This window comes from Marmota flaviventris, chromosome 7 (assembly GCF_047511675.1).
Source record: "Marmota flaviventris isolate mMarFla1 chromosome 7, mMarFla1.hap1, whole genome shotgun sequence".
Lineage (NCBI taxonomy): Eukaryota > Metazoa > Chordata > Mammalia > Rodentia > Sciuridae > Marmota > Marmota flaviventris.
In genome coordinates this window covers 3,964,468-3,990,024 of record NC_092504.1, presented here as the reverse complement: position 1 = coordinate 3,990,024, position 25,557 = coordinate 3,964,468, and the positions used below count along the sequence as shown (strand labels likewise).

Sequence of the window (25,557 nt, the reverse complement as noted above, 5' to 3'; positions counted from 1 at the left end):
CATTGTGCTCACAGGTGTCCGGCTTTGGAACATCCAGGTGCCCGGGAGGTGGGGGGCCATGTCCAGGGATAGAGCTCGAGGCCTCGACAAACCCGTTCCCGACCAGCAGAGGGAGCTGGAGCCTCTGCCACTATTTGAGGAACCAAGGATGGGCCAGGAGAAGCTGGGCTGGGGGACAGGTCAGGTGGGCTGCTTCCTCACCCCCAGTGGGGAGGTCGCTGCAGGAGGGGGACACGCGGGGCAGCAGCCCACAGCCCGGCCCCCGTGGCTCCGGCCCGGCCACTTACTTGCTGATGTACTCTGCGTCTAGGAGCTTCCCGCAGGCCTTGCACTTGAAGCAGCCCAAGTGCCAGTGCTTGTCCAGAGCCACCAGGGCCTGGCCGTTTTGGATCTCTGAGCCACAGCCCCCGCAGCCTGAGGGAAGAGCAGAACACAGACGTCCTCACGTGGGGCCCAACACCACCAAGGGTCCTGGAGGTGACCTGGAGGCGCCAAGGGCACTCTGGCTGCTCCCAGACCCTGGAGCAGGCCAGAGAAAGAGGGCAGCGGGCAGCCCTGCCGGCTCGAGGGAGGCCCGGCCGCCCTGGCTGACGGAGACGGGAGAACGAGGGTGTTCTGGGGTTCTGGGGCACCGACTGGGGCCGCAGGGCTGGGAGCAGGGGAGCCAGAGCCGGACATGGGCCTGCCTTCCAGAAGGCCGGAGCCACCTCCACAGCGTCCACGCACACAGGGGCACAGGGTGGAGGCCTGGCATCTCCCCAGGCCCCTCCCCTGGAGGCAAGACGCTGAGCCCCGGGAGGCAGCGTGCCCCCTGGAGGGAAACGGGCTGACTGCAGAGGACTGGGCGCCCGGGCAGAGTCTGGCTGTGCACTGAGGTGTGCAAGGTGGGCAGACAGGAGCCGCCACGGCCTGAGGGACTCCAGTGCAGGTAGCTCCTGGGCTCAGCTCTTACCTGTGGGTCCCTCCCAGGAAGCCCCTCCCATCCCCAGCTCCTGCTGCCACAGTCTGCGGCCCCTGGCACAGCACGCCCTGCACGATGCCCCATTCTACCCGGGGACTCTGCCTGGGCCCAGCGGGCTCTGCACTGGCCTCGGGCCTCCTCCCCCTGCAGCCTGACCTGTGGGTTCCCACGGTGGCTGCCGCTCTGCATCCTGTGGCCAATGGCCTGGTCGGGGCCCTGGCCGGCCTCCCCGTGTTGCCTTCCCTCCCAGCCAAGCTGCCCGGGCCTCTGCACCTGGCCCTTCACTGCACCAGATGCTCAGGCCCCTCCTCCAGTGAACTCCCACCTTGGCCCCACGTCACTGTCACTCAAACGGCTTATTGAGGACGAGTGGGGACTCAGCAGGGGGAGCTGGGCAGAGACTGGCAGCATGAGCCCACACAGGGGAGGGGGCAGTGCCCAGGGGCGTGTGACTGTGTAGACACGTGTGTGTGTGTGTGCAGGTGTGCATGGGGTGTGTCGTGTGAGCATGTGCACAGCCATAGTGCAGGGCCCTGGTACCCACAGGGCTTGGTTCCAAGACCCCTGAGGAGACCAAAGTCCACGGTGTTCAAGCCCCTGACGGGTGGCACCCTCCCGTGTGCCAAACACCTGCAGACCACCCCCAACACCTGGTGCGTGACAGTGCCTCGTGGACAGTGGCCACACTGATGAGAGAAAGGCCCCTAGTGTTGAGCAACAGTGGTTCACGTGGTCTGACCCAGGTTGGTTGCCACCGTGGGGTGGAACCAGGCACAGGGCCGAGTGGACACGTGTGTGTGCACCTCTGCCTTTGTGTGCAGGAGGGTCTCTGTGTGCAATGTTGTCTCTGTGTGTCTCTGACGACGTCTGTGTGTGCACGTGTGTCTATGCACACGTCTGCAGGTGTGAGTGTGTCTGAGGGGCTCTTTTGTGTACGTGTGCGTATCTGTGTGAGAGTCTGGCTGTGCACTGAGGTGTGCAAGGTGGGGCCTTGGGGTCCTGTGTGGGCAGACAGGAGCCACCATGGCCTGAGGGGCCCCAGTGCAGGTGGCTCCTGGGCTCAGCCAGCTGGCTCAACAGGGAAGAATGTGGCTCCAGGTCCAGACAGACCCGCTGCAAATCCTGGCCCACCACTGCAGGGCCACCCTGGGCAGGGGCCCTTCCCCTTGAGGCCTGTTTCCTGGGGGACAGGCTGTGATGTTGGCAGTCACTGCCCAGCTCAGATGCAGCACAGCTGGCCTGGTACCATAGCTGCCGGCCCTCAGCTCAGTCAGGGCCAAGCAAGACCCACAGGGCCTGGCGTGCAGTGGGCTCAGGCTGCTTGGCACGGGTCTTGTTAGGCCCACGGATATGCTCAGGGCCCGAGTCACTGCTTTGAAGAATAAGGTGAACCCACACCCACTACGCGTGGCTCAGGCTCTTCCTGAGTCAACGCTCTGCTCCATCCACGTGCAACTTTGGAAACAAGTGAAGAGACTTAACCCAGGACCAGGCCCCGAGGGAGGGGGCTCAGGACACTGGAAGCCCAGGCCAGCCAGGCCTGAGAAGCTCAGGTGAAGGAATGAATGGAGCCAAGGTGGGGGGACCCTGTTCAAGTCCAAGGGCCAGAAGAGCTCAGAGCAGACACCTCTCTAGCTGCAGACGCACGTGGCCACCGGCATGTTGGTCCAGGGCATGCTGTGGGAGCTCCATGTCAGAGGCTCTCAGCTGGGGTGATTTGTTCTCAGGGGACAATGATAATATCTGGCGACCCCAGGGGTGGGGCTCCCGCCATCTAGAGGTAGGGGCTGGGATGTGCTGAGCCTCCTGCTGTGCACAGGGCAGCCCCCCATCACCTGGCCCCAGAGGCTCGCTGTGCTAAGGCTGAGGACCCCATGCTGAGCCCTGGTTGGCATCAGTGTGTGATGGGCGAACGGGGAGACGGCACACCAGGCGGCAGTGCGGGGGACAGGCAGCCTGGGGCAGGGTGGGGGATGTGGAGCCTGAGCCAGGCTGCCCGGGCCCAAGCCCAGCTGTGCCCCTCCAGCTGTGGACCACCGGGAAGTCACTTGATCTGTGTCCAAATGAGAGGAGGACACCCTTGTGGAGTGGCAGCACCAGCCTCCTGCAGGGCAAAGACAGGCGCAGCCCAGGCATGAAGGACACGCCTGGTGAACTACAGGTGCCCGTTGGTCCTGCTGCTGTGGCCAGACAGTGCCTGGTGGGGCCCAAGACACCACCCCCTTCCTACTGCACGAGCAGCGTGCCTGCCCCGCCCAACCTCCAGCTCCTGGGGGGGCTGCCTCCATTTCTCTGCCTGAGCCCAGTGGAGGGCCCAGAGGCTCTGGGCACATTGGACATGGACCTGACAGCCCGTCCCTCACTCCTCCTTGGCCACCTGGGGGGAGCACTGCTATCAATGAGCAGTGAATGTAGGGACCAGGGGGAGAGAGGGACGTCGCCATGGAAACCTCAGCCATCTGCACACATGTGGGGCTCAGCAGGGCTCTGCCACCTGGAGCAAGGGGCTGGGGCTGGGCTCTTCCTGATAGGAGCCTTCTAGAACCTTCCAGTTCCTGGTTCCCCTTAAATGGTCCTTCTTCCAGAAGAGGGCACAGGGTTCAGGCCCTGGTCCTGCCCGTGAGTCCTATAGGGACCAGGATGTGCTGAGTGGTGTCTAGCCCTCGCCTGGGACCTCAGAGGGTGGGCTCTGACCCCCACCCCCTCCACCTGTGGCCCCCCAGTCTAGCAGGGTCAAGGTGACGGGGGCTTAGTCCCTGTGTTGGGCCTGAGCTGGAAACAGGGGACTGATGGAGCCCAAGGCTCATGGTGAGGGAGAAGTGACCAGCTGGCCCGAGAACTCCCCTGGCCATGGTGGAGTGAGGGGGCGGAGCATGGCTGGCACAGGCCACGTGTGCTCAGGCCCAGCCCTGACATGCTACGGGTCCTCACCAGACAGGGGCACCGCGGTGACGGCCCACGGTGGGTGCAGGGCCTGGGGAGGAGCAGAGGGGGCCTTGCCTCTGGAGTCATTGTCCCTGACTTCATGGATGGCTGCAGATGGGCTGTGCCCCATTTCCCAGGGAGCCTGGCACCAGGCCACCCTGCTGGGGAGGGGCTCGGGCTCCAGGTCCTAGTCACCACCCTCTTAGAAAGCCAAGCTGCACCGCCTCCCACCAAGGAATACGCAGGGCTGTAGGTGCCGTAGCCCAGGTGCCAAGGCCCAGGCGGCACAGACCCAACCCTGGAGAGAGAGGACCCGTGGCCCCGTCCTGGGCCTGGCCGCCAGCTCTGCACAGCCCCTTCCTGCCCCTCCACCCGACACCCTCCAGCCTGGCTGCAGAGCCCGAGGGTGGAGCCACAGGGCTGGGGTGGCCAAGCCTCAGCCCCGTCCTGGGGCTTCTCAGCGTGGACAGAGCTGCTCCCCATCCTGCCCTGGGTTGAGCCCCTCTAGACCACTGCCCAAACCTCTGCTGGCCCAGCCACCCTACGGCCTAGAGAGGGAAGTGGCTTCCTGGATCAGAGGTCTGTGAGGGTCCATCCACCAGGCAGCCAGGCTCAGGCCAGCCCTGATTGGCCCAGTGGTGGCCTCATGGAGCATTGCCTGTGACCAGCACCTGACCAGACCTGGACAGAGCAGGGCTCCCAGGACAGGGGCACCCTCCACGGGGCATCACAGGGAAGCCTGCAGGGCCCCTCCCCAGGAGAAAGCCCCGGGTGTTCCCCTGTTGCTAAGCAACAGGCTCAGGACCACAGACTCAGGCCTGCCTCTCCCCAGCCCGCCACTCTGCCCTCCCCACGTGGGCACCAGAATGGCAGCCGGGGCTTTTCTCCCCTCAGAAGCGCTACCTGGTCAGACTCGTCCCTAGCATTCAGGACTGTCCTGGCCCTCGCTCACTCAGTTACCTCCGACACACCACGGAACACCTTGGCATGGCCACCCGGGTCCCGTCTCCCTGGCGCCACCCCACCCTCGCCCCCACAGCAGCCCGTCCCCCCACTTCGTCTGGTGGTGCCCATGTGTCCGCAGGTTCCCTGGCTTGGTGATCTCCCTTTGTGCCCATTGCTGTGGCTTCAATATTGGCGACTACCAGGTCCCCAAGGCCACAGTGTTAAGAGGCGTGGACCTTGGGAGGTGAGGGCCTGCTCTGGGGAGTAGGTCTGGCATTGGGTAAAGGGCTGCAGGCTGGAGGGACCTCGCCCTTGGCCCCCGGGAAGCAGAGCAGCCCTGCCAGACGCCAGGGCTTGCGCTTGACCTCTGGCCTCCGCGACCCGAGAGGGAGTTTTGTTCTTTGTAGATTCCCAGCCTCGGGCAGTGTGTCACAGCAGCACAAACGGAATAAAACGCCATCCACTGGAATTCTGCCTGTGTCCCACGGGTCAGAACCGAGGCCACTTCCTGGGAGACTGCTGGCCACTGAGAGCCGAGCCCACATGCCCTGGAGTTAAAGGCCTTACCCGCAACCTCAGGCCCTCAGACCTGGCTGCATGCCCACACCTGGAGGAGGGAAGAAGTCTCCCTGCAGGGCACTCTGGGGCAAGAGGCAGGGGACCCTACAGATGACAATACAGGAGCCCGGGACTGTGATTCTGATTATAGGTTCAGAAGAGGGTAAGTTCAGTGTTCTTCCATGGACGTGGGAAGGAACAGGTTTTATTATCAGACCACCTGGGGGCCAGGGGAGCGTGTGTTTTTTGAAATTGCACAGTTGGTTGGGTGTGGTGGTGCACACCTCTAATCCCAGTGCCTCAGGAGGCTGAGGCAGGAGGACGTGAGTTTGAGGCCAGCCTCAGCAACTTAGTGAGGCCCTAAGCAGCTTAGCAAGAAATTGTCTCAAAATAAGAACTAAAAAGGGATGGGATGTGGCTTAGTGGTGAAGCACCCCTGGGTTCAATCCTCAGTATTACAAAAAGGGAAAATAAGAAAAAAATGCATGCTTGATATTTTACAATGAATTTGCTCTTAGGAAGGTTGTTGTTCGCCCTGAGTGCAGGAATCCTTCACGCCAATAACTTTCTCCAATAAAATTTTTTAAATTTTTTCTTTTTAAAATTTTTTTAGTAGTAGATGAACACAATACCTATATTTGTTTATTTTATGTGGTGCTGAGGATGGAACCCAGGGCCTCACACGTGCCAGGCGAGCGCTCTACCACTGAGCCCCAGCCCCAGCCCCAGTAACATTTTTTTTAAATCTCAAAATAACCCTCAGACAGTGGTCTGTGGCTGGGTATTTCCCTCTTGCTTCGGCTGCCAGGAAGCACTGGACCAACAGTTCAGATGAATACCCTCCTTTTAAAGTTTTGCCCAGATCTTCTGACTTCTATTTGGTTTAGTCATAATGTTCCTATCCATGAAGACAATCTTGAAAGCTCCATCCTCCAGGCCCCAGCTGGAGAGAAACTTCTAAATGGAGCACTGTCCGAGCGAGCCCCAGAGCATCAAGCGCACCATGCCGGGCCTCTGTGCGCGGGCCTCTGTGCGCGGGCCTCCGTGCGCGGGCCTCCGGGGGAAGGACCCCTGCCCTCGGGGTGAAAGTGGGAGGCTGGGGCGCGGCGGCCTCTGCAGGCTCCACCCAGCAGGGAGCTGGGGAGACAGGGTTTGGGCAAGGCAGGAGGTGGGAGTGGGGGCTGCCTCTGGGAATCCAGAGAAGCCCCACCTGGGTCCCCATCCCTAGATGTGGCCCTGCCTTGGGGACACCACTGTGGCCACAGTCCCAGGCTGCGCTCAGAACTCTGCTTCTTTAGCGGGTGCCTGCAGCAACATGGCACAGGCTGGGTGCCCTGTCCCTTGGTGCCTTGGTCCCTCCCAGGCCCGTCCTGTCTCTTGCCCCAGAAGACCATCCCGGCTGCGAGAGGCCACCTTGCTCTACCCCATCTGCACTCTGTGACACCGCTGGCACTTGTCCCTTTACGGTGATGACCGCCTGCCTCCTCACTCAGGAGGGATGTATTGAGCACCCATTGCATACGTGCCTGGCCCAGTCTGGGTGGACTGGGGACCTGAGAGCCCTGGAAGCCAGGGCAGGAGGGGAGCTGGGGTGAAGGCTGCCGGGGAGAACGAGGAGGAGGCGGGGAAGGCCTCCTGCAGGAGGGGGCTGGAGGCACCCGGGCGGGCAGAGCCGGGCACAGGCTGGGTGGCAGCGGGGCCTGGGCTTCACAGCCTGGTGCTGCCCCACACGTGCCCACCGCTGCCCACTGTGGCTACTCATGTGCTGGGTCCCCGTGTGGCCCAGCCTGTCCCCCTGCCACAGAGGCTACCCCTGTGTGCCCCGAGGGTCCACTTACTCCGGAGGCCCTGGGACAGGTGCACGCTGCTGCCCAGCGCCGTGGGCAGGGAGCACTTCTGGCACACGCATTCCTTGCCGTTGAAGGTCACTCGGTCCCCGGGGGGAAAGGGGAGCCTGAAACAAGAGAACCCGTTACTGCCCAGGCCCCCTCCTGCCCGTCTGTCCCGGAGAGCTGCCGCTCGGAGCACAGCAGGCGCCACAGGCTGCGGACACAGGGCCTCTCCTCCAGGCACCATAGTGTCCCCGTGGGGGGCTCAGGTAGCCGCTGACACGTTTCCATGTCTGCATGAACAGGGAGGGCGGAGCTGCCCACGCCCTGAAGAGGCCTGGCTGGGTCAGCCTGCCTTGACCTATGGGCTCCGTGGCCACCAAGTTCCACCCTGGTGGCCGCAGTGATGGGCCACTGCTGCTGAGCCCCTGCTGGGTGCCCGCCCCCTCCCGTGGGCCGTGGCCTGGCTCTGTCCCCTGCCTCCGTCTCACCAGCTCCAGCCCAGCCACCCCGGCGGCCATGGGGACGTTTGGGAAGCACGAGATGCCACAGTCCCCCGCTCTGTGGGGCTGACGTTCATTCAGCAGGTGTCTCTTGGGTCCTTATTCAGCTCGTCCCTGTCCTTGGGGACCGCGTTCACGTGTGGCTGGGCCGGGCCACGGTCCACAGCCCCCTCACCTCCTCCACTTCCCTGAAGCCCCTGGGCTCAGCCTCCCACCAGAGCTGTGCTCGCCCCGGGGTCTTGTGTCTTGCAGTCCCCCCAGGAATGGGGACTTGGGACTGAGTGGGGTCCGCACAGTCACTGGTGTGATCTGTGGAAGTCTTTAGCTGTGGAACCTAGAACAAGTTACTCAGCGTCTCTGTGCTCATTTTTCGTCTGCAAAATGGAACTAACACAACCCGTTAGCAGCCATCCCGCCAACAGCCCATCCGCTGACATCAGGTGGGCAGCGCTGGCCGTGGCTGGCCTGGGAGCGGCTGGATGCAGAGCAGCTGCTGCTACAAATGTGGGTCACTAATGAGATGCGTCCTGTGGGTGCACACCCACCTGGCCCCGGGGAACACCCATGGCCCCATGGCCTGCTGGCTGTCATGCTGCGTCCGTGGACCTCCCTGCCCAGGAGCCGCACAGCGCCCCTTGCTGGACACGCGTGTCCTGCTCCTCGCCACCAGCAGTGACCGGCAAGTGCATTTCCCTGCTGTCTTCTGACTTGGCGCCTTGTCAGCCTGGCAGCCTTCCTGGGCAGGTGGCGGCAGCGCCCCCCAGGACCTGGGGTCTAGAAGGCCTTTATGTGACCTCCATCTTACGTGAGTGCCCCTGTGGGTGCCGTCTGTGGGTGCCGCCTGTGGGTGCCGTCTGTGGGTGCCTCTGTGGGTGCTGTCTGTGGGAGCCGTCTGTGGATGCCTCTGTGGGAGCCGTCTGTGGGTGCCTCTGTGGGTGCCGTCTGTGGGTGCCGTCTGTGGGAGCCATCTGTGGTGCCGTCTGTGGGTGCCGTCTTTCTCAACCCTCGCTGTATCCACACACCACACGATGCACAAGTCCGCGGGTTTTGGTGGGTTCCCAGCTGGTGGCACCACCACGGCTGACTCCGGGATGCCCCAGGGTCCACGGGAGCAGCCGGGCCTCCCCATCTCCTTGGCTGCAGCTGGACTGCAGTTCCCAGCTTCTCTCCTCCTCTCTGTGGACCCGTCCACCCTCTTTCCCGCCTGCGCACCTGCCACTGGGGTCTGTTGCACCTCTGTGGACCGGGGAGGCCCCTCTTGTCACTGCTATGATTCTTGTCACCCCTGTGGTGGCCAACGTGGCTGTGAGGACGTGGTAGGTCTGGGGTTTGTCCTGTTTCGGGCACTTTGTGATCCTCGGGTTTGTGGTTCTCATCGAATTTGGAAAATTTTCATCTATTATTTCTGCAAGTGCGCTCTGGCCTCCCGCCGACCTGGGTGGATGGGCAGAGGGACCGGCAGGCAGGGGCAGGAGAGTCCATCCCCTCCCTTCACCGGCTCTTTCCTGTCCCGGGTCTTCTTCTCTCTGAGCTGAGTCTGGAGCCCTCGGCTGCTCCGTGCCACCAACCTTCCTCTGTCCCCCTGACCCTCTGCTGGTGCCTCCCGGGGGTTTCATTTCAGGAACTGTGTCCTCGCGTCTGCACCCCCCTGGCCCTTCTCGTCCCCTCCCTGGCCCTCCTGCATCTGTCCGCCCTTGCCTTCCCACATCGATGGTATCGGAGTCGTGGTCCAGGGCACACTGCACTGTCCTGCGGGGTCTGCTCCCTGGGTGCCTCCCTCTGGGGAGGTCACGTGTTCCAGTTTCTTAGGACCAGTGATTTTGGGGTGCTGGACATCCCAGATTCTGGTTGTGTGGGCTGGCTCTCATTTTCCTGCAGAGTGGGGGGCGCTGGCTGGGTCGGCCTGTCCACCTCAAGACCAGCACGCTCCTCTGAGGCGGCCCTTGGTGGGGGATGGCCGTAGTCTTCCTTCAGGGCTATTTCAGTCACACTGCTAAGTCCTGAGGTCCCTGCGGTGTCTTGGGGTTCAGCAGCTTAGAACTGCGACTTGCTGGGCACGCAGTCACCTGGTCACTCCCTGCCCACCTCAGGCCACTCCCTCCGTGTGGCCATGGCTTGGTATTTGGCCCAAGCCTCAGAGGTGTCCTCCACAGACTTCGGCGGCCACATGCTATGCTGTCCCCGCTGCCCTGCCTCCCCGGTCCTCACCCAGAGGACTCCACGCTCTGCCCAGCTTCAAGAGGCCGCTGGGCCAGGGCCGGGCCAGGCCAGGGCCGCACTCTCCTTCCGGCGGATGCCACCCCACCCCACCCCCGCCGGCTCTGGTGGCTGAAGCCAGCAGATGGACGGGGTTTTGTTCCGTCTTCTGCTTGTTTAGGTGGGTGAGGATCCCAGGCCCACGACGCCCGTGTGACCAGCACTGTCTGTTGTCATCTGTGAAACAGTGGATTATCCAGAGGGACCTCTCAGGCCACAGGGACTCGCCACCCTGGTCTCTAAGCCACACACAGAACCACAGCCCAGACGATGCCAGGCCTGCGGGCTGGGCCCACAGATGGCCCTTTCAGGGACGTGTTCCTGCGTCCCTGCTTCCGCTTGTCCCCATCCTCTGACAAAAGCTGACCGCGTTCCCGCTGTGACCACAGGGAGTGTTGGAGCGGGCAGCCGGTCCGTCCTGGGTGTGGTGCCGCAGCGGGCAGGAAGCGGACCCTGCCTTCTATTCTCTCCCTCTTTGTTTCCTAGAAATGGAACGTTCTCCCGGGAGAGCGCGGTCAGGCTGGCTGGGCAGCTGCCCGCTGGCTCTTGCTCGGCCCAGGGGCTGCAGCAGGCAGCGGGGAGCGGGGGCCCTGCAGCAAGGTGAGGACCCACCCTCTCCGTGGCCACCGCGCTAGCTCTGTGCCAGGCCCCGGGTGCCAGGGAGGAGTGAGACGCAGCCCCTGCCCTTCCCGGACTCCCACCAGGCAGCCACAGCCACGGGCTGGAGAAGGGCACGGTCCTGGGGCCAGGGGCACCGCACGGCATGCAGCGGGGGCCGCAGGAGGGAGGGCAGGCGCCAGGCAGCGGAGCCTGCAGGAGGCACTGGGCAGCGGAGACTGTGGGGCAGGGCCGCGCACCTGTCAGTCAGCAGGCAGCCTGGGCCTGGCACCCAAGGGTGCTGAAGGGACCGGTGGAGGGCAGACTGGGAGGCTCCTCTGCCAGGCCAAGGGGCTCGGCTGTTCTCTTAGGGCCACGGGAGCAGCACGGCACGGGGAGCGAGGCAGAGGGGAGGCTGTGGAGGCCTGGGAGTTTCGGCCTGGGTGGGGCAGTGGCTGTGTGGGCATTGGGAGGAGGAGCTGGGGTTCTGGGAAGAGGCCCCGTGCCTGTCGGGTGGGGTAGTTCTACAGATGGACGTGACAGGAGGGCTGCTGTGTGGCCCGAAAAGTTGCTTGACCTCTCTGTGCCTGGCGCAGGCTTGGGAGGTTGGCAGTGGGGGAGAAGGAAGCACCGTGCCCAGGAGGCCACTCACCGGCAGACGGCGCACACGAAGCAGTCGGGGTGGTAGGTCTTGCCCAGCGCGGACACCACCTCGCCCTCGATGAACTGGTCGCAGCTGTAGCAGCGGGTGCCGTAGAGCCGCTGGTAGTCCTGGGAGCAGATGTACTCGCCCTGCCGCACGAAGAAGCCACCCTCGGCCAGGTCACAGCCGCAGGCTGAGGGGGACAGGCCTGGCGTCAGCAGGGTGACCCTCCCCAGGCCACAAGCATGGCACAGGCCTGGGTGTCGGGGTCCCCTGGGGCCAGGCTCCTGGCCTGGAGTGGAGTGGACGTCCCCACATGTGACCTCAGCCCAAAGGCCAGAAGCCTTTCGAGTGGACCTTGCTGACGGAAGCTCCCGGAAAGGGGCGCACTCTGGGGATGACAGGCGGGCTATCTGGGGGGTGGGGGGGAGAGGCCAGCCTCTGTCCTTGCTGGGCAAGTCTCAACCCCACCACAGATGGGGTGTCCACGTCCCCAGGGCCCCTCCTACACCAGGTGGGTGGTCTCCACATGCTGCACAGGGGACGGGTGACAGCCTGAGTTCCTACACGGGCCCTGCTCTGTTCTGGGAGAGGCCTGGGGGAGAACGGGCATCCTGCCCTGGTCTCCTTGTCCCCACACCCCACAGTGTGGCCGGCAGCGCTGCGGGGAGGAGACGGGCTGCTTTGTCTCCTGCCACGCTGGCTCCCCCTCTGGAGCTGCTGGGCCCGGGGAAGCCATTGTCAGTAGGCAGCAGGGGCCACCCCGGGCAGCACGGGCGCCCCTGCCCGGTCCCCCTCCAGGCCGGGGAGTGCTCAGGAGCCGTGTACAGTCTGGATGGAGCAGCCTACTGTGTGCTTGGCTGACCCCGCGTCCCAGGGAAGCCCCTCAGCCCTGGGCCACCAGCTGTCCAGGCCCAGTGTGACAGCTCGCAGCCCCCAAGCCCATCTGGAGAGCCACGTGACCTGCACCTCACCGCTGACCCGGGCAGCTCCTGTCACAGCCTGACAATGAAGGTGCGCCCACAGGCGGCCGCTCGCCCCAGGCCTCCAACAGGTGGCAAAGCCAGAGGGAGTCCCCCAAGCCACACCTACGGCCCTGCCCAGCGCTGGGCTGCAACGGCTCCAGCCCAGCATGGCCAGCAGCACCCCTCCCAGGGCACGCCTGTCCCTCTCCAGGGAGGGAGGCCTGTGTCCCCCTGGGCCTCTGCATCCTCACGGGGAACACAAGGCTCCCCGTGGCAGGGACGTCCTTGTTCCCATGCATCCCCCACTGAGAGCTGCGTCTGACACACAGTAGGTGCTCAGTGCGCAAGCGGGTGTCCAGGGGTGTCTCCGTGGCCAAGAGCCGCACCCGCTGCGCACAGCAGTCTGGACCCAGAGCGGCCATTTCTCCACTGGGCTTCCCCGGGGAAGGGTGGCACGGGAGCGATGCCCCGGGCAGGAACCAGACACAACAGACCTGAGTCAGGATTCCTCGGGGCCTGGTCATCCCCAGCTGGCTGACCTGCTTTGGTTTGACTGGTAAGGTGCCCCCAGCCCCGGGATGGGCGTGACTGGGCCAAGTCACAACTGTCCTGTTCCTGTTGGCCAGTGGAATGGCCATGTGGGCCAGGAATGGCCAGCGAGTGCCGTGGCAAGTCTGGGGAACCTCAGGAAAAGGAGAAGGCCCTCTGCTGTACAGCCCCCGGCTGCTGGCCACCTGTGAGGGTGGCTGTTGGAGCCACAGCAACCATCTTGAGACCTTGAGGAGAGGCACCAGTGTCACGCCCAGATGGGACGTGGAAGAGGGGACAGTCAGGGTGGGGTAGGGAAGGAAGCTGAGTCCTGGTGACCCTGTTGGGCTGTTAAATGGACCAGCCCTGAGGCGGGGTGGGGCCCCTCCTGGTTTCACGTCAAGGTGTCATGTCCACGTTGGCGAGAACACCGTGAGCTGGCTCTCCTTCCCACCACCCTCAGCGCCAGGAGCTCGGGACCTGTGTCCCTAAGGAGCCTGGACGACACGCCAGCCCAAGACCACGAAGGCCCGAGCTCGGACACACGGCTGTGTGCAGAGCTGGCAGGGACCTCCGTGGCTCTGCACTCCCGAGCAGGGGCACAGGGACCTCCTAGGCACACCCCAGAGCCAGCCTGGCACCTGCCCCTGGTCATGGGAGGCAGGTGGGGCTGGACCAGGCCCATGTGTCCAGGCTCCTGCCCCCACTGCCACTGCTGTCCCCAGCTGGCCTCAGGGAGCCCCACCAACAGTGTGGCGAGCCTGGGTGCTGTGTGAGGTGACTCTGGAGGTCGCCCTCCACCCGTCGGCGCCTCTGTTCCACGTCCCAGGAAGCTGTTCCTTGCAGGTGTGCTAGGGCCACCCTTCCCCTCACTGTCCTTTCCAATGGCCCAGGGTGTCACCAGGGTCGTCCCCATCACCGACCCTGACTCTGCCGCCTTGTTAGAGGGAGGAGGCGCAGGGAACAGGGTGCACCTGAGTATTGACGGGGCCCAGCTTAACCCTGGGCACACAGCGGACGCCTGGATCCAGGTGACACCTGGGACTGGCAGGGATGGTTGCCCCCATGGATGGGGCCCTGAGGGGTGGGCTGCGGCCAGCCTCTGCCAAGGGACTGGCTCTGCTGCCCCTGCCGGCCTCTCAGGGCTTCAGAGATGGGAGAAGAGGGGGATCGTTGTGGTCCCCAAGTCACCGGCTCCCACCAGGCCCTGTGTGCCTCCTGGGTGCCCGACCTCCCTGGGTTGGTGGCCCAGGGCACTTCTGGGTTTCCCTTCCAACAGCGGGACTCAGGTGGCTGCACCCTGTGGCCTGTGGGGGGGACGCGGAGACCTGTGGGTGGGACAGGGCTTCCCCTGTGCTCGCTGTCCCCTTTCCCTACGGGGCGGACCCTGGGCGCCTCCCCAGGAACCCGGGGGGACAACCCGGGTCGGGGCCACAGAGGGGCCCAGAGTCCAAGCTCTGGACAAGCCCAGTGGCCGGCGTGGGAGTGGGTCCGTCCTTCACTGCGGCCTGGGGTCAGTGCGTCACCCCGGGGCTTTGACTTGTGTCCCCAGAGGCTGTTTTATGGGTCTCTAGGGAATTAAGGGCAGCCGCACACGGTCCGGGGGCTGGCAGCGGGGAGAGACCCCGGGGTTCCGCTCCCGTTCATCTTGTCTGGTTATTAGCATTCAGCGTGTTGCTCACGGCATTCTCACAACTAGAGAAAAAGGACAGGGCTCTTCACTGGGAACAAAACGGTGGCGCTCCCCGGCCGGTGGGGCGCCCTTGGCTGGGCGGGAAGCCGCGGGCTGTGGGTGGCGGCGGGCACTCACCTTTGCAGACGAAGCACCTGATGTGGAAGTACTTGTTCTGCACCCGCAGCACCTCCCCCTTGCACACGGAGCCACACGTGGTGCACAGGATCGCGGTGGCCGGCGGCGGCTCCAGGGGGCTGTGAGCGGCCTGAGGCTGCGACACTGCGGACAGAGAAAGCAGCGTGTTAGAGGGTGGGTGGCCACCCCAGCGCCCCACGGCATCCAGGAGGGGCTCTGGCCCGCTCTTGCCTGGGGCCAGTGAAGAGCCAGAGCATGTGACAGGTGGCAAACCTGAGGGCCAAAGCCACCTGGTCACCTGCAATGAGCCCCACGCCACGAGCATCCTGGCCCCTGGCCTGAGTGACCAGAACGTTGGTGCCCTCCCGAAGGCGGCCCAGCCCTGCTGCTCCCCCGGGCAGGACCTTCCCAGCGGGCCTCGGGCCGGGCTCCTCCCCAGCAAGCTCCCAGCCTCTGCTCTGTGGGTGCAGCACTTCCCAGGGGAGCTTGCTGCGTGTGCCCTCTGGGTCCCGGGCCATGGGTCTGAATATCCTTGCTGTCCCCTTAAGGTAGGCCACAGTGCAGGGAATAAGGAGGTGCTGGGAGGAGGGATGAGGGCGGGCGTGATGGCACTGTGGCCGACCGTGGGCACCCGGCCGCTCCCTGCCTTCCTCATCCCCCCCCCCCCGGGCAGGGAGGCCGGAGCACCGCATGCTGGGGCCACCCAGGGTCACCAGGGTAGCCAGGGCAGGAGAGCGAGCCCCAGGCAGCCGCGCAGGCAGGTGGAGGCTCAGGGGAGCTGCCCAGCTCTGGAGCCAGAGGGAGGACTGGTTAGGCGGAGGAGCTGCAGACCCACTGGGCGCAGGCAGGAGCCGCAGTGGGTCTGCGGGCAGGGTGGGGAGATGCGGGAGCAGCAGCATCGCTGGCCAAGAAAGGCCATGAGCAGCTGGGGCTCAGTGTGTCAATGCGCCTGCCCAAGGGAACCACTCAAAGGGACTGAGGGAGTCAGAGGTCGGAGGTCCGAGGTCAGACAAGCACAGGGGTGTGGCCTGGGGCAGGTGGCCAGACGCCCAAGTGTGGGTTCTGGTCTCCAGCCCTGTGCACACATCCCCTCCGTCACAGAAGCGGCTGAGCATGTCTTCTAGGAGCTGGACAGGAGGAGGGCCCGCCCCCTGCTTGCCCAGCATCAGCCCGGGCCCTGACATCAAGGACACCTCCTCCCAGTGTGGTCAGCGGAGATGAGGCGGTGGAAGAGGCCAGAGGAGCAACATTGTAGCCTCCAAGACGGTGGAAGGGCAGCGAGCCCAGGAGTGCCAGCCCGGGCTCTACCGCCTGTGAGACCCGGGTCAGGCATCTGACGTCCAGCACGGCAAGGTCATGACCTGGTGTTGTTTTAAACCCTCGCTTGTGGGCATCTAATATGGCGGCCACAGGACTCTGGCACAGCAGGCAAGCTGTCAGACAGGCTGGGGGCTCTGGGGAGAGGCCAAGTTGCCTCACCCCATCCCATCTGCTGACCACCCTCATTTGGGTGGGCCAGATCTACCATGTCCAGAAGCTGCCCCAGGGAGCTCCTTGGACCAAACCCTGTGCCAAGAGCTTTCTGTGATCATACTGAGAGCCAGGGCACACAGGCGGAGCCAGGCCACACATGGAAACGGTGGGACCACGGCCTGCGCCCTCTAGAATCCATGCCTTGGCTACGGCACAGCCAGGACAACCTGACAGAGCACACTCACGGGAGGGCAGGCGCCATCTCTAGGGACAACCCCGGGGTCCAAGGACAGCTCTGCAGCAGTCGTCCGAGATGGCACAGCCTGATGACGAGCCCACAGCCACCCTACCATTTGCCCCTGCTTCCAATTCTAGACCAGGCAGAGGAGCCCAGATACGCCCCTCACCAGCCACCCAGGAGCAGGCTCCTTCCGAGAGCCCCAGCCTCCAGGCCGACAGCCCCCAGACCCAGCTGAGCCTCCCTCTCCACTGCGGCTGCCCCGCCCCCACTGCAGGGGCATCCGCCAGCTTCTCAGAGCCGCTGCAGAGGGGGCCACGTCACGTGCCGACTGTCCCCGTGGCTCATCTCCACGTATTTCCACGACCCTCTTGTGCCCGCTTTTCTGGTCTTGGTCTCCATCCCTTGAGGCTGGGTCGAGAGGCTGGGGGTGCAGGTGGAATATCTGGGGGGTCCCAGGTGTCAAGAAAGAGTGAGGGGCGAGGAGGGTGGGACAGGGAACACAGAGCCAGGAGCCCAGTGTTACTGAGCAGGTCACCGTGCGGGGGGGCTGGACCCAGTCCTGGAGGACTGCCCAGCTCGACCGCTGAGGAGGGAGGCCAGGGCACTGGCCCCACCCTCCTATGAGGGTCACCCAAAGGCAGAGACCCTGCCCCCTCCTGGGCTGCAGGTGCCGTGGACGCTCACAGGGGCAGGGCCACTGCCACCCAGCTGCAGCTAAACCCACAGGTGGCCACGGGCCAGGGCTCTGGCACAGTTCTGGCGCACTCGGCCCAGACACAGGACTGGTGCTCGCGTATCTGTATGAGAAGGCCGAACACCAGCTGGGGACTCCGGGCCCGGTGGTCCCCTCCCTGCAGGGACAGTCAAGGAACCGAGGCCCAGACGGGGCGGCTCCCCAGCTCCAGCCCGCCCCGCGGCTCCCGGGGCCCACTGCCAGCAGCCACCTGTGGCCAGGACAGGCAGGACAGTGCTCCTCTGCAGAGCCTGCCCCAGAGGGAGGTTGACCACGGACGGCCCAGGAGGGAGCCAGGTCATTCTGGGGACAGCAGGCCTTCCGAGGACAGGGATACTGGGTAGCTCAAGGTTGAGGACACAGCTGCTTGGGGACAAGGTAAGGTGTGGCCTGGAGACGCAGGTGCAGGAAGGAGGTGAGCACCCTGAAAACCAACTCAGGTGGCCCTGGGCACCCAGCACTGTGTCCACACCCACCTGGCCTCTTAAGAGGCCAAGAAGCTACACAGCAGAACGGATGGAGCAGAGCCCAGCCAGGTCCTGTGAGCCTCCACCGCACCCTGGGGGCAGCGGACACTCCCCGCAGGGGCACAGCCTGCCCACAGCCCCTCCCCGCAGGCCTCGGGAGCCGCCTGCTCTCCTGTCCGTGAAGCTGGTGGGGGGAGCCGCGAGCTCCGTCTGCCTCCTGGGCTTGGGCCCAAGCAGCTCAGTGCCGAACAGGCGTCCCCCAAAGCCCCAGATGGCACCTCCTCCAGGCAGTACAGGGGCTCCTGGAGGTGACGTCCCAGTGAGTCACCCCTGTCCCATCTCAGCTCAACCAGAGATGGTGGGCGGGGTGATGTGGCTCTGTCCTCATCCACTAGGGACACAAAGGACAACACGCTGCCCTCCATGAGCAAGGCAGGGGTCTCAGCTGGAGCCCGGCTCAAGCCCAGGGAGGAGAAAGGTCAGTTTCGGGTTCCTGGGGCCAGCACGGGCTGTGGGGTCAGTGGCCCAGGACACAGCCTCAGCTGTGTCCCCTCAAGGGTTGTGTCCCTGGACCCCCAGCCTCCTGTCCGTCCGTCCGTCTGTCTGTCCTGTCACCCATCACTCACCCTCTGCTCACATTGCCTGGCCGGGGGTGGCAGGCAGGAAGCTAGGACCACGGGCAAAGCCATCTGCCTAGCAACCAGCCCAGCCAACAAGCAGCGCTCAGTACACAATGACCTGCGTTATCGGGAGAACACAGGCTGACATCACCAGTGTCCAGGCCGTGGAAACATCTCTGCACTTGGGGGGCTATTTTAAGGGCATGATTCACAGGCTGCAGCCCCGCCCACCTGTCCAGCCCATGCAGCTGGGGCCTCTGTCTGCAGGGTCTGCGGCCGGGGTGCTGCCCTCTGGTGGCAGGAATAGACGCTGCGACGTGAGGGCCACTCCTCTTGGTGCAGGTTTCCCTCAGGGGTGGTGAATGGGTGTAGATGTGAGGTGTGAGTCTTGTGCCCCCATGGGGGGCTCATTCCTAGCATGGCCACCGTAGGGCACTGCAAGATCAGCACCACAAGTCCCCGCGAGGCCCTGCGTGCTTCCTCCTGGCTCCTCTCCTGTCTGTGGCCGACATCAGGCATCATGAGCTTCCCGGGGCACAGCTGCTCTGTAGGGCAGCCTGCAAAGCACCACCACCTCGTGCTGCTGCTGCCGCTGCGTAAACTCAGGCTCAGGGACGTGGCCTGCCAGCCGCGGCAGCAGAAGGAGGACATGGGGCCATGCCAGGGGTCTCTCCACGTGGCCCCCAACAGGACAGGGCTGTTCTGTGGGCCACCCCAACTGTGATGCACGAGGAGGCCTGTGGAGATAGAAAGCTGGCGCTGGCCAAGGACAGAGCCCCGGGGTGCAGGGCCGGGTGTGGCTCAGCCAGCCAGCCTCCCCAAGACCAAGCCCCACAACTGGAAGCTGGGCAGGCCGCCCTGAAGGTGGAGGGCAGGGGGCCCTGAAGGTGGAGGGCAGGCTGGCGGCCAGAGGGTGCCCACGATTGCTGGAGAAAACAGCTTTTCAAGTCACAAAGGGCCCCGAGCAAAGCTGCCAGGACATGGTGCCCCCCAGCAGGGCCACCTCCTGCCTCCCATAGCTCAGGGCCCAGGACGGACACTGGTCCCCAACCTGGCCCCGCCCAGGCTCTGGGTGCAGAAGGCAGCCAGGGACAGCGTGTGGGCATGAATTGCGGCTTGCTCCGTGTTCTGGAACCCTCCTGCCCACCAGCCCGTGCCAGGGGTGGGTCAGGGTTGCTCGGCCTCCTGCCACCCCCATGAAGCCAGGTGGTCGTCCATCTCACGGGTGGAAACCGAGGCCACCCACCAGAAGCTGTTTCCCCCGCAGGTACAGGAGGCGCGCAGAGCACTCTCCCCTGAGCCCTGCCCGAGTTCGCCGTTCAGGGACCCAGTCACTTTATTCCTAAAATATCTTCAGTGATTCCAAATGATTCCCAGACATCAGACCTGCAGACTGCTGGCCCCCGTCAGCAAGGGCTGGCCCGGTCATGTGGCCCACAGGCCACCTCTGTGAGTCTGGCCTGGTGGGCCAGCTCCTGGGCTGTCCCATCCGAGGGCTGCCTTGGGGAAGTAGGGATGAGACATTCTGATCAGCCCGGAAACCACACCCCAGATGCAGCCTGGCCCGGGAGGGCTGAGGCTGGCCCCAGAAGGCTCTTCCAGAGACCGCGGTTGGCAAGACCTGTGAACAGCACCACCGCCTGGATCCACGCGAGAGAGCCTGCTGGGTCTTCCAGAATCGCAAACTGGACGTCCACATGCCTGGGCCATGGTGACATCTGCCCCTCCCGGGCAGCGGCCGCTGTGTCTTGAGCACACCCTCCCCAGCCAGGGCTCCAGAGGGCCGCCCCCCACAGCTCCGGTCCCCAGGAGCCCAGCCTCCTGCCTGCCCTGAAGGCTGCTCAGGGTCCGCAGGCCCAGGCTCCGGAGGCCCACTGCTCCCCGGGGAGGCCCACCCCTCCTCACCTCACTCCCTGTGGGGGCCACCACGGCCCTGCCTCTGGGACACCCTCGGGGCTTCCCCAGGCCACAGGGCTACCTGCTCCTTGACTGCAGGTGGGGTGCACCTGGGCATGAGGTCTGCGCAGGGGGGACAGCCATCGCCGCCTGTCAGCTGTGCCAGGCCTCCCAGCACCCCCAAGCCTGCACGTGCAGACTGCCCACTAACAGAGGGCCTCAGGTGTCCCACCAGGTGAGGGGTGCACATGCCACGGGTGCCCGCTCGGTGGCACATAACTCAGCCCTAAGGGCAACGTGCTGTGGCGCTATGGAGGGACACGAGGGACCTTAACATCATGACACCGAGGGAAGGCGGCACCCTGAAGAGGCTGCAAGCTGGGTGACTCCAACCAGGACGCTCTGGACCCGGCAAGCCCACGGGCAGCAGGAACACAGCGTGGCCAGGGGATGGCGGGGGGACACACTGGTGGAGAGAAGGCCTTCAGGGCAGCGGCCCCGCTCCGTGTGATACTGCAGCATTGGACACAGGTCATTCTGCATCTGTCCAAACTCTTAGACCTAAGGCACAGTGGACCGTGGACCTTGGTTAACAACGGCCAGCCAGCACTGTATCGGAAGCCAGGACCCACCGGCCGCACCAGCACGAGACGCTAGCCACAGGGGACCTGGGTGCAGGGGGACGTGTGGCGATTCCCACACTTTCTGTGGGCAGAGCCAACAAACGCCATCTACCTCACTTCCCTCTCAATTAAAAAAGGAGGAAGCCCGCCCAAGGCCCAGCCGCAAACACGGTTCCTGCCCCTAATTCAAGGCAGCCTGGATACCGGGTTGACGAGGCTCTCGCGGTGATGACAGCACAGACTGTGTGACAGTCAGCACCCGGGGGCTGTGACACTCAGGTCCCAGGATAACGACACCCCGGCCCTGGGCAGCCTCCACGGGGGAGAAGCACGGCTGCTTCTTATGCCAGGAGGGGAGGGCTCTCGCTCCCACCGCCACAGGGGCCGTGGCAGGGTGCCCTGCTTGTCCCCCAGCGGGACACCTGCTCCACAGGAGCCACAGGCCCAATCAGACGCCAGAAATCTGATGCAACTCGGCAAACCTCAGTCTCCCCACCTGAGGACGGGCCTGGCCGAGGAGGTGTGTGCCACCCACCGAGGAAGGCAGTGCCCTCTGCAGGCTGCCAGGTGCCCAGGGGCAGCAGCTGGGTGGAGCTCTCTCCAGGGCACAGAGGCTGGGTGGGGAAGGGCCGGAGGTCCGGACACTCTGTTAATGGCCAGAGAGCGCACACTGGACCCCTGCAGGGCACCCGGCTCTGCCACGGCAGCTCGTCTCTGCCAACAAGCGGCCCGCCCGGGTTCACTTGCCACTGGCCCGGGTGGCCCTTGGCCCACGGTTCCCCAGGCCACGCCTCTGCTGAGGACTGGCTTTGTGGGGCAGTGTCCCAGCTGTGCCTCACACTGGGGTCCACCTTCCGGAGGGGCAGGCAGGGAGCCAGGAGGGATGGGACCGAGAGGGCGGTGCTGTGTTGACCCTGGGTGCTGCTGGCTGGGGGCGGCAGGTGCTCGTTCCAGATCCTTGCCGTGACCTGGCTGGGAGGTGACGCTGACCTCGGGGCCCGTTAGCACTTCACTCAGCCGCGCACAGTCCTGGAGCCGAGCAGGACCAGCCCAGCCCAGACCCCGGCCTCTGCCAGCCGAGGTCCCCTGCCACCGTGTGGGTGTGGAGGCCGCTCTCAGCCCCGTCCAACTGGGGGAGCCTCCAGGCGCCGGCTGAAGGCACGCGGGCTCCTGGTTCCTGCACTCTGACCTCTCCAGCCCCCAACGTCCTCTGGCCCCAGGCTGTGCCTTCCCACCTTGTGCAGGACACCCTCAGCTGCCCCTGTGCTTTACAGTCGTCAGACCTGGAGGCCGGCGGTGACGCCTCCGCAGCGCACGCGGGGTGCTGGCCCTTCCCCTTCACGAGACCCCAGGCCCTGCCTCCCCCGTGGGCAGCCCATCCTCATGGTGCTGAGCCCCCGGCAACCTGCGCCGGGAACAGCGGCTCGTCCTGCAAGGCTCGGGAGGGCAGCCCCCCACAGGCCGCAGTGACAAGGGTCCAGGTGAGCAGGGCCGCTCCTTCCCCCCCCCCCCGCTTCCCCCACACACACCTGAGGCTCATTCAGAGCCCTGAGCTGCCCCAGGCCCCAGGGAGACCCCTGTGGGTGGGACAGCGCTGGCCCTGCTCACTGTCGGGGTCCATGCCTTGTCCCCACGTACGGTCTGTCACCTCCCACAGAGCCCCAGCCCAGGTGTGTCTGATGCCCCCACGGCTCAGCCCCCCTGGTCTGCAGCACAGAAGATAGGCTGGCCACCACGCAGGGTGGGGGGACAGGAGAGGGCACCCAGGCTGGCCACCACACAGGGTGGGGGGACAGGAGGGGGCACCCAGGGTGATGGGGACAGGAGAGGGGCACCCAGGCTGGGGCATAAGGCAGGGCTAGGCCCTTCTCCCCCAGGGACTCCTCTCTCACTGAGTGGACGGCGGAGCCCTCTCCATCCCGAGTCCTGGGGTCTCAACTTCGTTTCTGCCTGGCGTCCACGCAGCTCTGCCACCCCTCCTCCAAGGGCCACTGTGGTCTGAGCCCAGCAGGCCTTGGGCCCCCAGGTTCTTCCTCCCTGCTCTTCTTCTGGGGGGTGAGACAAGCCACTGTGGGTGAGACGGGTCCTGTGTGCTCTTTTCAGGGACGTGGGACAGCCCGGCAGAGGTGGCCTCCGAGTGACCCAGTGGCCATGAGTTGTGTGAACAGCTGGTTGGCCAGCAGTGCTGAGGTGACCTGAGGAGCTCCCCAGGACCCGGCTTGCACACGTCCACTCCTGAGGCAGCTCACCCAGGGCTGTGGGGTGCCCAGCGACGGCCTCCTTCCAGATCTTTCTCTCTAACCTTGTCAACCAGCAGGCCACGGGCAGTGCCGCAGCCAAGGACCCTGTGTGCAGGCCGGAGGGCTCCAAGAGGAGGTGCCGCGGTAGAGGCCTGGGGAGGGCGGGCACCAGGGCCAGCAGCAGCAGGCTTTGAGGGCTTGTCTGGGTGCCACCCTGGCCACCTGGTGGCTGCTGCTCACAGCCTGTCTGCCTCCCTGGCCCTGAAGGGCCCCTGGCATGGCCAGGTTGAGAGTCTGTTTCCTTAGGCCGGGGCTGGGGAGGCCTGAGCTGACCTGGCCCCTCCCAGTGCTCAGCCGGTCCTGGGGGGACATCCAGGGCACAGGGCAGTGAAGAGCCGGCCCTGCTGGGCACCATCGCTGCCCCTCCAGCCATCTCCTCAGTGTGGAGTGAAAGGCCCAGAGGTGCCTGCACCTGAGCCTCACCCTCAGGTGCCCCCCAGGGCTCAGAGCCCCTCGCCCCCACAGCGCTGTGTGAGTGGAGTCTGGTGGCAGACTGGGCCACGCCTCGCCTATGGCCCTCCGTGTCACTTGTTAGGAAACCATGCCAGGTCACACGCGCCCGCTCCTAACCTACTTAGGGCTGGCGGCTAATTATAACCCGAGCCCAGGGAGCTGCTCCAGCGCTGGCCCCGTTCTTGCCAGGCCGTCAGCCTGGGCGCCGCCGGCTCTGGGCCCCATTCAGCCCTCCACTCGGAAAGACACACTGTCCCCACTCCTGCCGGGCTCCCGCGCGCCCAGGCTGGGTGCAGGCGACGAGGTCCACGTCCCCAAGCTGTTCCACTCACGGCTCGGAGGTGGGACAGATGTGACCCACCACAGGCGGAAGCTCAGGCATCAGTGATGCCTGAGGCCCAGGCCCAGGCCCAGGCGGGCACCCCACACGCCCGACAGGCGACCCCTCCAGCTCCCTGTGGGCTGCTCCCCAGCACCTGGGAGGCCAGACCTCGTCCCAGTTCCCGGAGCAGACTCCAGTTCCTCCCACAGACCTCTGACCCGGCCAGTGGGCTCCTGAGGACGGCGGTCTGCTCAGCTCTGCCCCCAGGTCCTAAGAATGGACAAACGGCCTGAGCGCCGGTGCTTGCAGACGGAGCTGAGGGAAAGTGCCTCCCTCCCAGACGGCTGCTCCCACTCGCCCTCCGGGGCCCCTGCCAGCCCCAGGCCCGCTCGGAGGGCTCTGCCCTGCCCTGGTCCTCAGTGCCCTGCTCGGGGCTGGCCTGGCCAGCAGCAGGGGTGCCGGGTGAATGCACCACCCCTCCACACTCACTGTCCCCTGGACGTCCTTGAGGTCTGCCTCCCTGAAGGTGGGGGCTGCCGTCCTCCCAGCTCACCCGGCCACCCGGCGCCCAGCCCCGTCCTGGCAACACAGGTGCCCAGCACAGAGGATGTCCCCGCCCCCACCTGCTGAGCAGCAGCTGGGCACCTGGGTCACCCGGGTCACCCACTCCATCTCGCCCCGTGCACCCTGCAAGGCCCTTCCCTGCTCTCCCACAGGGCTCTGTAGGGGACCATGGGAGTCCCCACAACACAGCCTTGGCCCTTCTTCCAGAAAGTGGTGGGCCCCAGACCTAAAGAGTATGACAGGAATGACACCAGGTGGCCTCCGCAAGGTCACAACACGCCACAGACTCTGCCTGGCTTTCTTAAGATGCTCAGCAGCCATGTTGTGAGGAACCCAAACCAGCCCTAGGCGGTGACCACACACAGAGGCCAGGAGCTGCTCTGGGCGGAAAGCCACTGAGCCACCAGCTGCTGTCACCCACCAGGCGTGACAAAGGTGCCTCCAGAGGGCCCCATTCCTCAGGCACCCCTCAGAGACACTGCGGAAGTCACACACACCACCATGCCCCTTCTGAGCCCGTGGGTGTCACGGGTGCTTCATGCCATTGAGGTCTGCTATGGAGCCACAGAGAGCCAGGAAGCCACCTGACCTCAGAGCACTGCTCTGCAAGGCTCTGCCGCCCCTGGGTGACGCCCAGAGCACGCCACCCTCTCCGCCAGGCTGGCTGCTCCCCGCCCTGCCCGTACCCAATCAAGTGCTCTACCACAATCGGTGGCTCCCCGGGGCCTTGGGGACTCTGCAAGGGGTCTGTAAGTGCCCCTGTACTTACAGGGAGTGTGTAGATGACCCTTACAGAGGGACTGTTGACCCCTGAGCTCGGCAGAGCCCGTGGTGTCCCACCGTGGGCCTGTGCTCCCGGCACAGGAAGAGCGCCCGCTCGGCCCCGGGACATTTCCTCAGCGTGTGCATGAGCGGGTGCCACCGGCAGGGTGAGCTCACTCTGGAAGGTCTGGGCCCTAAACCCGAGGCTACCTACAGCAGCGTCCCTGTGCTCGAGGCAAAGCCCACAACAAACACATTGCTGAGACCTGTCCACCGGGAAGTCCAGGTCCCCAGGACAGCGGCTCCCCTCTCCCAGCACGTCCTTATCCCTCCAACACTCCACGTGTAGACCAGGCAGGGTGGAGTCAGGGTCAGGGAAACACTCCCTGTGTAGACCAGGCAGGGGTGAGGTTAGGGGTGACACTCCCCGTGTAGACCAGGCAGGGTGGGGTCAGGGAGACACACCCCGTGTAGACCAGGCAGGGTGGAGTCAGGGTCAGGGAGACACTTCCTGTGTAGACCAGGCAGGGGTGAGGTTAGGGGTGACACTCCCTGTGTAGACCAGGCAGGGTGGGGTCAGGGA

At 65.0% G+C, this 25,557-nt stretch overlaps 1 protein-coding gene across 6 annotated transcripts in view; it reads right to left on the bottom strand.

Moving 5' to 3' along the window:
* The window catches only part of Ablim2 (actin binding LIM protein family member 2), a 136,307-nt gene that overhangs the window by 76,903 nt on the left and 33,847 nt on the right, over positions 1–25,557 (bottom strand). For all 6 annotated transcript variants that reach the window (XM_071614121.1, XM_071614115.1, XM_071614117.1 and 3 more), the window contains exons 2-5: positions 14,521–14,664; positions 11,227–11,410; positions 7,228–7,343; positions 288–414 (exon numbers count right to left, since the gene is read on the bottom strand). In XM_071614121.1, coding sequence (XP_071470222.1) covers positions 288–414; positions 7,228–7,343; positions 11,227–11,410; positions 14,521–14,664 — 571 coding nt within the window. The remainder of the gene's footprint in view (positions 1–287; positions 415–7,227; positions 7,344–11,226; positions 11,411–14,520; positions 14,665–25,557) is intronic.